The sequence below is a fragment of the Anolis sagrei genome, chromosome 6, assembly GCF_037176765.1.
Source record: "Anolis sagrei isolate rAnoSag1 chromosome 6, rAnoSag1.mat, whole genome shotgun sequence".
Classification (NCBI taxonomy): domain Eukaryota; kingdom Metazoa; phylum Chordata; class Lepidosauria; order Squamata; family Dactyloidae; genus Anolis; species Anolis sagrei.
Genome location: NC_090026.1, coordinates 87,401,398 through 87,416,080, shown reverse-complemented (window position 1 = coordinate 87,416,080; position 14,683 = coordinate 87,401,398). Strand labels below are relative to the sequence as shown.

General features: G+C 41.5%; 1 protein-coding gene across 3 annotated transcripts in view; it reads left to right on the top strand.

Annotated features, from left to right (window-relative positions):
• KCNH8 (potassium voltage-gated channel subfamily H member 8) overlaps window positions 1-3,177 on the top strand; it is a 187,510-nt gene extending 184,333 nt beyond the window's left edge. For all 3 annotated transcript variants that reach the window (XM_060781954.2, XM_060781955.2, XM_060781953.2), the window contains one exon: window positions 963-3,177. In XM_060781954.2, coding sequence (XP_060637937.2) covers window positions 963-1,670 — 708 coding nt within the window. In that variant the 3' untranslated portion in view covers window positions 1,671-3,177. The remainder of the gene's footprint in view (window positions 1-962) is intronic.
• Window positions 3,178-14,683: the final 11,506 nt, after the last annotated feature.

The following is a 14,683-nucleotide window of genomic DNA, read 5'->3' as shown; positions in this document are numbered from 1 at the left end:
TGTCCTCTGGAGTATTTGCTATCCCTCCCAATTTGGTGTCGTCTGCAAACTTGATGATCCTGCCTTCTAACCCTTCATCTAAGTGATTAATAAGGATGTTGAACAGGACCGGGCCCAGGACGGAACCCTGCGGCACTCCGCTCGTCACTTCTTTCCAGGATGAAGAGGAAGCATTGGTGAGCACCCTCTGGGTTCATCCATTTAACCAATTACAGATCCACCTCACCGTAGCTTTGCCTAGCCCACATTGGACTAGTTTCCTTGCCAGAAGGTCGTGGGGGACCTTGTCGAAGGCCTTACTGAAATCCAGGTACGCTACATCCACGGCATTTCCCGCATCTACCCAGCTTGTAACTCTATCGAAAAAAGAGATCAGATTAGTCTGGCATGACTTGTTTTTGATAAATCCATGTTGACTATTAGCGATGACCGTGTTTGTTTCTAAGTGTTTGCAGACCACTTCCTTAACAATCTTTTCCAGAATCTTGCCTGGTATCGACATGAGGCTGACCGGACGGTAGTTGTTTGGGTCATCCTTTTTTTCCCTTCTTGAAGATTGGGACCACATTGGCCCTCCTCCAATCTGCTGGAACTTCTCCCGTTCTCCAAGAACTCTCAAATATGGTTGCCAATGGTTCTGAAATGATTTCTGCTAGTTCCTTCAATACTCTTGGGTGTAGTTGATCTGGCCCTGGGGACTTGAACTCATTTAATATTATATTGTTACCAAACCACAAATTACATGTATACAATACAGAAGCTAATGCATATCAGTTAATTTACTTGATCTGAAAATGTTTTAATGAGAAACTTGCAACTATCTGCAATAAGTTTATAACTGTAATAAGAAAGATGGGTAAAGCTATGAAACGGAGCAATAATCGACATCACAATCATAATTATTTGCTATTTACTTTGAATTATGATCTGCAAATACATATGTCTTGTTTTTAATATTTCAGGTAACTACTTTGACTCAAGAGGTCTCCCAGTTAACTAAGGACATGAAGAATGTGATGCATCTCCTGGAAAGTCTCTTGGTGTCACAGAAGTCCCCGGAGTTCTGTGCGGTGCATGGTCCAGCCATGAGTACCAGCATGGACAACTTACAGACCAGAATGACTTGGACTAAACATCAACCATGCCTGCATAGTCAGGTTCCAAATGTTACTTGCACCAAAACACAACTCTGTCATTCCAATACAATAGCTGGTTTCTGGAGTATGGATCCAACCTCAGTAGGTAGCAGTCCACAAAGAACTGAGCCACACATTCAGACCTCTACAGATGGGGAATTTTATTACACTTCAGGCCTTGAATATTCCCCGTCCCACTACCACGTAATTCAAAAAGATCATTTACAGTTAGTGAGTTGCACCTCTCCACCTTCAGACACCACTTTGACTCCTCTCCAGTCTATTTCAGCCACTCTGTCGTCCTCCATGTGTTCATCGTCAGAGACATCCTTACACCTTGTGCTGCCTAGTCGATCCGAAGAAGGCAGCTTTAGTCAGGGCGCGGTCAGTTCGCTAAGTCTTGAGAACCTGCCGGGGTCTTGGGACCTGGAAGGAACAACAGGAACAGCAGCTGCACAGACCACCGAAGATTTGCCTCCAGATTTTAAGACAAGCACCGTGGATGTTCAAGATAGTAAAGCCATAAATGTATAATGAAACTAATGAAGCATTACTTTAAGCATGCTCCACAACTGCCAGCTGTACGCTTATCCAGTACTGCATGACATTTTTGCCTTTTCTTGAATGCCCATGGAAATTAGCAAACCTGAAAATTCACCTTGTTGGGACAGCAGCAGAAAGATAAAGGTTTACCTAATTTGCATGAAGAGAAACAGGTTTCCAGGTTTTAAGAAGCACACTGAAAAGCCTTTTGTACTCAAATGTAAATCAACTGGACTGCTCAACAGACTTTTATGATGCCCTGCCACTCCTGAGAGCCAAAGTATCTGGTCAAAGAGGACTGAGGAGCTTCTTTGTGTGAAGCAGAGGGTTTTCCTTCCCTTAGTGCTTGATTGTTGCTTCCAGACAATATCTATGGTACTGTCTGCTTCAGGGGATATAGGCTCCTGCTGGTATTTATGGCAATGCTGTAAAAGCAAAGGGACAATTACCACTGCATGTCATCTCCTTGACAATCAACCAAATAGAGCTGGTAGCGAGTGGTTAATTGTTGCACGTTCTTTGTTATGTAAATCAGAGTACTTTATCAAAAACACTATTTTTCTATACTTGCTAAGAAGTATGTATTTACAATATTTATAAGGAGGCTGCTAAGGATTTTGTTTTTTGTTCTTTTTGTTTTCTCCTCCCTCCTTCTCCTCATCCTCCTCCATCCTTTTATTCCTTCCCTTTGTCTACTCCTCCCCCTCCTCCTTTTTTGGAAAAGTGCTTGTTTCCAAAATTAATACACGACTGTGTCCAAACTATTATGTATTAGATCAAGCAACCCTTAATTTTAAATTATTCCCTTTTATCTGCATGCCATTTGCAATGAATTTATCATTGCCATTAAAATATAAATGAAGGCTAAAGTACTATTTTGTTAACAAAAGACTAAAAAGCCCAGATGACATATATAATGTTAAGTCATAATTGTATAAGTACCCCGCAAACTGTATTGCCTTAATAGTGATCTCCAATGTCCTTACTTATATTTTGCACAATGTTAGCACTTTTTACATCCTCTATTTATTTTTCCTTTTCCTTTCCTTTTTAAAGCTTGATAACCATTTGACTATAAACCCTAAATCTCAGGGGTAACTTTTAACAAGAAAAAAATAATAATTGGGGAATTGTAAATCAGGAATAATTAATTAAAACATATTTCTGAAATAAGTTTCAAAGCTAGTATTTAAGATCGTTTTTACCAGCAAAAGAATCTATAGTCATTAAATAACTAGGAGATATTTATCAATTGCCTTGCACTTTTGTACATAAAGGTAACATTAGGAATAATATAATGGACAAGTAAATTTACCCAAATAAGTATGCTTTTGAAATTTATAATATGATAACATTGAACGGTTGGCTCCCAGAATGTGCAGAACCTCTGAGTTACACAGAAAAAATTCAACATCATAGATATTCAAATGTGCATTTCAAATATACAAAATCTGTTATCATGACACTGAATAGGCATTAAAACATTATTGGTTAATAATACTTCTCCACTTTTTTATTTAGAGTATAAAATTATTTGAAACAACAATGAACCAATAAACTGTTTCAAGTTCTAAAAATCATGGATATGTGACCTTAATATAGAAAAAAGGAAGCGAATTTGCATGAAGGCCAAAGTTAAAGTCATTTTATATTTAGCAGGCTTCATACTTTACATATAACCAGCTTTCTTAAAATAAATGAAATCTCTATTTTAATTTCCAATTGTGTGGCATATAGTGTAATCCTTCCTAGGTTTTCTCAGATGTAAGTAAATGTCCTCTGTCATAAGTCTCTGGTATTTACTATTTTGCTATAATTTTGCAGTAATGTTTATGCCCTTAAAGAAGTTCAAAATTAAATATAGAAATCAGTTATCAAGTTATACATGAGAATGATAAATTCTCACTGGCAATAATAAATCATAGACTCATGGAGTTGGAAGGGACCTCATGGGCCATCCAGTCCAACCCCCTGCCATAATAATTTGGACATTTTTCTCGTTATGAGAAAATAGTTGCAAACTGTGTATTTGCCATTCAGGAACTATTCTGTCAAAATAATGCTCTTTAACTCAGAAAAGGACCTTTTCTGTGCAGAAAATAGGTTTCTGTTAACAAGTAGAAATATTTACTGCACAAGAATTGCTATTTCCTATGTAGAAAATATCAATCCTTTATAACAATTTATTAAAATAGCAATTTATTTTCCACCAAAATGTTTATTTGTTTATATTTTTGCACAAAAATGCTGCTTTCTATTTACAAAAACTTGTTTTCTGTGCAGAAATTGCTGTATTCCTATATTTAAAAACATGCTTTTATTTACACAGAATAAGTCCTGACTAGCAAAAATTCTTCCCCATCCAGTACTCTCCTTATGAAGGTTTACTGACACTTAATAAATCTGTTTTTCAATCATGTTTGTGTATTTCTCAAACTTTTCTTTCCACCCCTACTTCATTGCCTTGCTTATAATCAGAGATTTACAATTGAAATATTTGTATATAAGTAAGGGGGGTTGCTTTCATAGAAAGTAATCTTTGAAAGACACTATTTTACTAATTCTGGATGACTTCATGGAATGCTCCTTATTTTTTCTTCACCGTGATGACCGCGGAACTGAAACAGATATTTTAATTTTATAAGCATTTCATTTTTTATTTATGAACATAGTTCTTTCACTTTACAGTTTGTTATACTGTGTTATGTTCCTGGGTTCGTCCAATCTCTATGGTAACTTTTTACTTGCCCACCTGGGAACACACATGCCTACTGATCGATTGGCAAGTCATAAAGGTATCTTTCAGACATAAAAAAGCACAGTCCTCCTGCTGCATCCATCACCTCATGGATCAAATAAAATAAACAATTAACAATACAGGTTGAGCCCCCCTTGTCCAAAAATCCGAAAACCTCCAAAGAAATGAAACTTTTTGCCATCAACCGTCTGCTTCAACTTCAGGGCAGTGGAGGTAGTGTTCCTGCTTGTTCATCTTTCAGGTTCTCATTCTCTCTCCAACCTCATATTATATTAAACATGAGGCTGGAGAGAGACTGAGATACTAAAGCAAGACTTAAAATGGTGGGAGGCATTGATTCTTCAAAGTCCATCTCTGTCCCTTGTCCCCGTCCCCCCACACACACACAAACATACACTTTTTCCCTTTTTCCTTCCTAAGCCTTTTCTTTTGAGGGGGACTGTGGGGGCTGGCACAATAGGAGGTGAGGTGCTCCCTCCTTTTCGTGTCTTCATTCTATCCCATTATTTTCTTCTATTTCTTTCCTCTTGTTCCTCAGGAGGAACTACCCTTGGGGTAGGATTGGAGAAGATTGGTCCACGTTTCTAGTTTTTTTCTCTTTATTGTTGTTTTTTCATTGTTTTTCTTCTCTCTCTTTTCCATTCCTTTTCTCTCCCCCATCTTCATCCTATATCTCCTTTAACTCTCCCTCTGCTTCCTCTTCATGGCTGGCTGCCACAGTACTGGCCATATGCTGCTCCTTATAGCCGCCCCTCATAACAGTCCCTCCACCTTCACATTGATATCACAAGTAGCAAACAAATGAGATTTGAACTTGACACAAAGATCTGTGACATGACAGAAGGCATTCCAAAATCGGGGGGGGGGGGTCCAGAATAACAAAGCATTTTTCACCCCAAACATTTTGGATAAGAGCCACTCAACCTGTATTAGATACCAAAATTTACAAAACTATTAATAATTATTCAGAAATGTTTTCTACATGGGTGAAAAAATGTTTAACTTTGCAGCTTATAAGCACACAACAGTTGGGAGTAGGGGTGTTCTGATAGCTGGCCATTTTATTTCCCATGATGACGAAATTATATTTATTGATTATATTTTGCCTGATCCAATATTGTATATTTGGTTCAAAATTTAAAAAAACGGACAATGCAAATTACATCATGGAGCAAATAAAGCTCGACTAACCCATCATAACTCTCTCTTTCATTTTATATGCAGACATAATTACTCTTCTGTTCATTCATGAAGGCTGAAATACTAAGTATGAATACGTGTGAATTCCAACTTATGGGTTCTTACTGGGAAGCAGCCAGTAGATGAGAGTCAGAGCCTGGGAAAATAACTTTTGGGGATTACAGTTCCCATAATCTCAAAGGAACAGTTATGTTTGTTGGTGGGTTGTGGAGGTTGTAATATAAATAGTAACTATTCCAATCTCTGACAAAGTCTTGCATAGTTGTCTACCCAGACTATGGATGTAGCATTCATATGTATAGCAAAACTATATGGGATCACACCCATACAGCTTAGCATAGATGTGAAGAATGGTAGTTTATGAAGTAGAGAGATGAAACCACAAGCCTGAGGAAGTGTGTCTGTAATTAAAGGTAAAAATAAAAATGCAAACTATTCTTTGAATGAGGAAAAAAAGGTCAACCTATTCAGTAATGCTTTTTTGAGACTTTGGGTGGGGACATTGTTCAACGAAGTGGAACAAAACTGCTGATGTGACTATTTTGTAAATGGAGCACTTCTTGGTGGCAGGCAGAAAAAAACTGAAGTAGACAGCTTTATAAAGAGAACCTTTGGAAGGGTATTAGGGCATTGCATAACTTTCTGAGAATTGTCTTAACCACAAGCCATGATACTGATGTTCTATCAGCCTGACCCCCCTATTGCCTTCCAGTCTGGATAACTTACTATAACTGCTTTACGCTAAGTATTATAAAAACAAAAAATGAATCTTAATGTTTCTTATTATATCTTCCTCTCCTCTTTATTCTTTCTGTACTATCCTGATTGCTGTGTGTTAATGAGGTGGGCTTGGTTTTCATTTGACTTGACATAATCCTTCTTATTTATTTCTGTCGTCCATCTTTGTCAGTCACTTTCACTTAATCCATTACATATTTCTCTCTCTGTGTGTGGTACACTGTGTTTTAATCCTTAAGCTCCATATCTGCAGTTCCATGGCTCTACCCACCCCATCACAATTGCCCTCAGAGAAGATCACTGGGATGGCCATTAGTGGCTGGAGGACAAGAAGGGTGATGACCAAACACTAAGGAATCCTCCCTATTCCTAATGCAGTTCTTCAATGGAGTGGGGGGAGGAGGGTAGAACATGACCCCTCTCAGAACAAATGAACTACAGCAGGAATGAAATTCAGTTCTTTGTTACCTCCATCAGCCTCCTCCAGGCATTTAACAGCTGTAACATCTGGCTGAAGGAAAGATTTTGGGTGAAACACAATGAACAAATGAATAACCTTTCCGCATCCCATCCAAAATAATGTGTATGTGCATATATGTGCATTAGGGAAAGATAAGGATATTAATGCTTACCAATTTCAGAACCATCAGTGAGGAAAGATACATGTGAACATTGGTTAAACAAACATATCAATATTGTTCTGGTAGCTTTAAGAATTAAGAAAGGCCAATGTCAAATGGGTTCTGCTATAGTTATGCACATGTATATTATCTTTTTCTTTCTTTCCTTATTGGAAATCTGCATTAGAAATCCTGGATACAGGTGTATATTTAAGTATTAACATCCTGATGAGAAGCCATATTAATCTGTTGCAAGAAACCCAGCAGAAAATGTTGTGGAACCTTAAAAACTAACATGTGAACTTTTGTGGGCCACTTTATTCCAACCTAAGATTAAGGAGAGATAAAGACTCTTGATGTATTGTATTTCAACAGTTCAATGCTATGTGCACATTCTACTTTTTATTCCTTTTCATTTCACTGTGTCACCACCCCTACTTATCAACATGAGAATAACATATTCATAAATTCATTTGGATCTGAAGTAGTGCCACTGGATTAAAAAGTCTGCTGAATGGTAAGTAATACTTAGGTAAGTCTGAAGAGTGAAAGAATTGCAAGAAGGCATTCATAAAATAACATTGTGAAAAAAGAGGGAAGGAAGGAAAAAGAGATCAACATTTAACCTCTCTTTTCAAGAGGTTGAAGCAGAAAGACCAGAACAGGCATGACACAGAAAACTCTCTGCTTTCCCCCATCTCCTTCTTTCTTCATCCCAGACATGCTGCCCACAATCTCCATTGAACCTCCAAACAGTTCATGATACCAAGTTTATTCCCTATGAATATAAAGTTCTAGTTCATCACATTGTAGGAACAGAGAGTTGTAAAAGGTCACAAAGGCCATGCAGTCCAATTCCCTTCTTAAAGTGTAAGTGGGATCTCTTTTTCCTTGTGTTTAAATCAATTGTCCTGTGTTCTAGGTGCATCTTCACAAGCAACAAAATCCAGGGCTTTGATGCTTTGGATGAGCCCCAGATTCTGCCTTGTTGTTCACACAACTCTGCTCCTAAGCCACATCAGCAGTGGGAGTAGAATCCTCACTGTCCACTGGACAGTCACTCATACTGTCCATTTTTCACTGCTATAGCTGTGGCCTCAGAGATGGACTGTCACCTTGTCGTGGTGAGGGGGCTTGCATGTTCCGATGAACCTGTGGGCACAACAACTGGAGTCCTGCACTCTCAGGAGTGGCCGCGGGGGAGGTCCCAGACCAAGCACAGTCCGAAGACACAAAGACCTCAAAGGCGGAGCAGGCGGAGGATAACATGGCACATGTTACAACGGCTGTGAAGGCGGAAGAAGGCTGCAACAGACTGAGAAGCCATGGTCATTGTGTTAAACTACATCACCAATGGAACCTCACTCTGTGAAGACTGTGTGTTGATCAGTTGTGCACTGACCTCCACACATTAAAAAAACCCACACACAGGCGTCTTCCAAAGAAAATAAAAACAAACCAACCAAAGTCCCATGGCGATCAGCGAGTGGCGACGGGGGCAGGACTGTGAAATCTGGAAGCCCCTAGTCACAGACTGGCACATGGGCGGTGGGTATGGACTCAGTCGTTCTACCTCAAGGTCCGAGGCAGTTGAGTAGTTCGGCAGCTGTATCCGCGACTGAGCAGCCCTATTGAGGACCCACTCTGCTCACCCCACATGGGGAGGGGGCTAGAAAAGGTGCCCTAAACATAGTCTGCCTCTCTTATCCCTGACTGGACTGCCGCGTCCAGTGGGGTCACCATCCTGCGGCCAAAAAAGAAAAATGAACTTCGGTACGTGGAACATACGGACACTGATGGACAACAGTGACAGTGAACGCCCCGAACGCAGAACTGCCATCATTGCAAGGGAGCTGGGACGCTTTAACATCGACATAGCAGCCCTTCAGGAGACCCGGAGAGCAGGAGAGGGACAGTTGAAGGAAGAAAAAGGAGGCTACACCTTCTTCTGGAAGGGACTGCCCAAAAAAGATCAAAGAATGCACGGAGTTGGCTTCGCTATAAGAAATGATCTGATGAAACATCTGTCCGAAGCACCCACTGGCATCAACGAACGACTCTCCACCCTCCGAATTGATCTTGCCAAAAACCAACGGGCAACCATCATAAGTGCCTATGCACCAACACTAGATGCTGATGAAGACATCAAGGAGAAATTCTACTGTCAGCTGGACACCGTCCTATCGGGGATACCTAAGGAGGACAAAATCATCCTCCTGGGGGACTTTAATGCAAGAGTCGGGCGAGACTTCGACCTGTGGCCAGGGACCATAGGAAAAGATGGGGTTGGAAACAGCAACTCAAATGGCATCCTGCTTCTCACCAAATGTGCGGAGCACAACCTTGTCATCACCAACACGCTCTTCCGCCAGAAAAACAAGTTCAAGACATCATGGAAGCACCCCCGGTCAAAGCACTGGCACCTCTTAGACTATGTAATCACACGTGCCAGAGACCGCCGTGACGTGCTCCTCACAAGAGCCATAACAGGTGCTGACGACTGCTGGACCGACCACAGGCTAATCTGATCCACGATGGCTATCAAGATCGCCCCCAAGCGCAGACTCCAAGGAAGAAAGACAAGGCGCAAAATGAACACCCAAGCCCTTCAGGAGCCCTCCAGGCGAGCCCATCTCCAAACAGCACTCAAGGACCATCTACCCACAGTACACCCCGAAAATGTTGAGGACCATTGGAACAAACTGAAAACCTCCATCATCCAAGCCTGCGAAGAAACTATTGGATACCAAGCCAAGCAACATCAAGATTGGTTTGACGAAAATGACACCGAGATCCAACAGCTAATCGACAAGAAAAGGAAAGCCTTCCAAACATGGCAGAGAGACAACTGTGCTGCTAAGAAAAAGATCTACGCCAGTGCAAAAGCTGAGGTCCAAAGAAGGACAAGAGAACTCAAGAACATCTGGTGGAAAGGCTGAAGAAATCCAACACCTGGCAGATACCCATAATGCTCAAGGATTTTTCAAAGCCACAAAGGTCATCTATGGACCAAGAAACCATGGCATACAGCCTCTACGCTCATCAGATGGAACCAAACTCCTGAAGGACCAAAACTCAATTGCACTACGTTGGAAAGAACACTACCAAAGCCTCCTGAACCGCAGCTCCAATGTGGCCGAAGAGGTCCTCTCACAAATCCCACAACAACAAACCAGGGATGAGCTTGCAGCACTGCCTAGTTTGGAAGAAGTCAGCAATGCCATCAGCCAACAAAAGAACAACAAAGCCAGCAGACCGGATGGGATCCCTGCTGAAATCTTTAAAGAGGGAGGACCCGAGCTGACACACCAACTCCACCAGCTCATAGAAAAAGTGTGGGTGACCGAGAAAATCCCAGCAGACTTTAAGGATGCCACCATCATCACCCATCATCATCACCCATCATCACCCTCATCACCCTCTTCAAAAAAGGGGAAAGAACAGACTGCGGAAACTATCGAGGTATCTCCCTTCTAACCTCTGCTGGAAAAATCCTCGCAAGAATCCTTGCAAACCGCCTTCTGCCCCTCTCAGAAGACACCCTCCCAGAATCCCAGAACGGCTTCCGCCCCTCCAGAGGAACCGTGGAAAAATGCAGAGAACAAAATCAACCTCTGTACATGGCATTCATCAACCTTGCAAAGGCATTCGACACAGTGAATCGCAGCGCTCTCTGGACCATCCTCCAAAAAATCGGGTGCCCAAGCAAATTTGTGAACATCCTGCGGCTCCTCCACGATGACATGATGGCAACAGTCTTGGACAGCAATGGCTCCCAAAGTGACCCATTTAAGGTGGAATCGGGTGTCAAACAAGGATGTGTTATTGCCCCAACTTTATTCTCCATCTTCATTGCTATGATACTTCACTTTGTTGATGGGAAGCTTCCCACCGGAGTGGAAATCATCTATCGGACAGATGGCAAGCTGTTTAACCTCAGCAGACTGAAAGCCAAAACCAAAGTCACAACAACATCTGTTATAGAACTCCAGTATGCTGATGACAATGTTGTCTGTGCGCATACGGAAGAAGATCTACAAGCCACTCTCAACACCTTTGCAGAAGCATACACAAAGCTTGGCCTGTCACTGAACATCGAGAAAACCAAAGTGCTGTTCCAGCAGTCACCAGCCGTCCCCTCTCCAATGCCAGAGATACAGCTTAATGGTGTAACATTAGAAAATGTCGACCATTTCCGCTACCTTGGCAGCCACCTCTCCACCAAAGTCAACATCGACGCTGAAATACAACACCGCCTGAGCTCTGCAAGTGCAGCATTTTCCCGAATGAAGCAGAGAGTGTTTGAGGACCGGGACATCCGTAGGGATACTAAGGTGCTTGTCTATAAAGCTATTGTCCTCCCAACCCTGCTCTATGCCTGTGAGACGTGGACTGTCTACAGACGTCACATGCAGCTCCTGGAACGATTCCATCAGCGCTGCCTCCGGAAAATCCTGCAAATCTCCTGGGAGGACAAGCGGACAAACGTCAGTGTGCTGGAAGAAGCAAAGACCACCAGCATTGAAGCGATGGTCCTCCAACATCAACTCCGCTGGACAGGCCACGTTGTCCGGATGCCTGACCACCGTCTCCCAAAGCAGTTGCTCTACTCCGAACTCAAGAACGGAAAACGGAATGTTGGTGGACAGGAAAAGAGATTTAAAGATGGGCTCAAAGCCAACCTTAAAAACTCTGGCATAGACACTGAGAACTGGGAAGCCCTGGCCCTTGAGCGCTCCAACTGGAGGTCAGCTATGACCAGCAGTGCTGCAGAATTCGAGGAGGCACGAGTGGAGGGTGAAAGAGAGAAACGTGCCAGGAGGAAGGCGCGCCAAGCCAACCCCGACTGGGACCGCCTTCCACCTGGAAACCAATGCCCTCACTGCGGAAGAAGATGCAGAGCAAGAATAGGGCTCCACAGCCACCTACGGACCCACAAGGAAACCCATGATGGAAGACCATCTTACTCGTCCAACGAGGGATCGCCTAAGGCCTCAGAGATGCAGAGTGCTTGGTGCCATCGCTCAGCACCCTTGCAAATGTGAGCAAAGGCACCCCTCCCCTTTACAAGTACCATGGGTGCCTTTGTTTGCATTGGCAAGAGCAGCAAGCAACAGACCTAAGCTCTCTGCAGCTCCAAGGCCACCACTATAATGATGAATGACAGACAAGGTAATTGTCACCCCATTTCCTCTATACTCCTGAGCATGGAAATGGATGGTGGCAGTGGCCCATGTGAACAGCGGAACCCGTTCCAATTCTTGCAGCTCAAACGGATAAATGGGGGGGGGGGGGGGTTCAGAAAGCAAACTTCCTCCCATATATTTATGCAGATTCATGCTGAAAATTCATTATGTCTTCACAATGCATGTGCTGTCAATCATTTCACTCAGTCCTTGAATGCTGGATATATTTTTTGACATCCTGATTGACCATTAATTTAAAGGAAATGCTCCAGAGCAGTAGGAATGGACATTTTTAAAAGTGCCAAATTAACTGCAGCTAACAATTCATGGTACAATATATCAACATTTAACTGAAAGCATGGCATTGTAAAAAAAATTGCAAAAATAGACACTATTTCTAAAACAATGATTTGGATTTATGCCACATCCTAAAGCTGATGTTAGGATATGACAATATTAATTAGAAACATTTCTATCTCAACTTATTTGCCATAATTCCCCATTTAAACCTGGCATGGTTTTGTCCTATAGGAAAGGGCATTTCAATTTTTTCAGTCAAATAAGTGCCTCTATTCAATGAAATAAAAGCAGGTTGGATGTCATTCCTTTCTCAAAGGCCTTTCGATCTGGTATTATCAATCAGTGTTTACACAGTAATTCATGTAAGTTCATAATGTCCTCACTTACTCATATAACCCCGAAGGATATGTATGCTCTCACACCATCCATTATTCATCAGAATATCTATTAGATGTATAAAGAGGATACTGAGAGCATTCATTCTGACGACTGTTGTGCCAGGTGTTAGAATACAGCTGCTTGTCTGTCCCAAAGCCTTTCTTTGCAATGTACTAATGTTTACCGAAGCCATAAAGATCAATTAAGTCTGTGGGGAAAGTATCCAAGATCCCAAAAATTGCATATTTAAACCCAGTTTAGGGTGAGAGAAGGATATTAATGCTTGCTAATTTCAGAACCACCAGTGAGGAAAGATGCATGTGAACACTGGTTCAACAAACATATCAATATTGTTCTGGTAGCTTTAAGAATTAAGACAGGTCAATGTCAAATGGGTTCTGCTATAGTCTGACAACTACCATATGAATGTAAAATGTGAATTTGGGGGTCTGAGTACAGAACTTAGGAGAAAAGAGGTTACACTTCTGAGGGTCAGGGGGTACTTAGCATCTTTTCAAGGACTGAAGAAATATTTCATGAATGTGCACTCTTGTACATACATGTACATAAATATGTCATAAACAAAAACAAGAGTTCCTTAATAGGTGGTGTTTCTCTTTCCAACATGATGCCCCTAGAAAAAACAGGGGAGGAAAGAGGTAGTGCAGCCATTTGCTTGCTCCATGCAATCACTTTCTGGGGAAAAGCTCAAGTTGACTGGTAAACACACACTTCTTTACAACTTTCCTTCATGAAAGAATTGGTGAGGAATTTTAGAAAATTTCTTCCCTCTGTGAACTACACTGTTTTTGAGGAATATTCTCACTTTGGCATTTGTTTTATGGAAAATTTTACATGTTGCAATTTTTGTGCAGAGAAAACAGAGTTTTTCATACAGTGAGTAATATTTTCTGTGCAGAAAATATTTTAGTAAGGAAATCACTCAATTTTTTCCTGCACAGGTAACAGTTTTTGTTCAGAATATGTGGTTTTGATCACAGAAAAGTAATCACATACATACAAATTTTAAATAAAGTCTTAAGACCCCAAACTGCAAAGATTCTCATCAGTCCATGGTGTTTATTGTCGGGTTTCTCGATACTCCAGAAACGTATTTTTGAACAGATACAAATACTTTCAAAATTCTTCCATTCATAATGTAAATTGAACGTACATCCTGGATTCAATCTCCAGCATCTTCATATAATGCGAGAAAGGTTTCTCTGAAAACTTAGAAGCAGCTGCCAATCTGTGTACAGTGCTGTCCTAGATAGACTTTGTATGGTTTTTAATAAGTTCTGACTAAGCATGAGACCTCTTTCTATATTCTTCCTAAATGCTGATCCATATCATCTGACTATAAGAACTGCACATTGTGTAAATGTGCAAGAAACATCACTGCACCTTTCTGATCAGTTTGTAATGCAGCCCTCCTGTGCATGTGAAAATTTCTACATTAGTGTTCAGATTGGCTTACTCCTGAGACATAAGCAAAGAAGTTAGTTAGAGTCTAAAGCAGTGGTTCCCAAACTTATTTGGCCTACCCCCTGGAAATCAATTTTTCTAAATTTTCTCTTCTTTCTTTTGTGCTTTCAACGCCCCCTTACAGTTATTCATCACTCCCAAATGCACCTGTGGCCATTACAGCCCCCCCCCCCCCCCGATTGCTGCAGTGCCCACCAGGGGGCAGTAACGCCCACTTTGGGAATCACTGGTCTAGAGAGAGATAGACATGAATACTCCTTTTAGCATATCAAAAAAGTTTGGGGCAGAGGCCTTCATCTGCATCAGTGTAGGTTTTTCAGATGTTGCCAAACTACATCT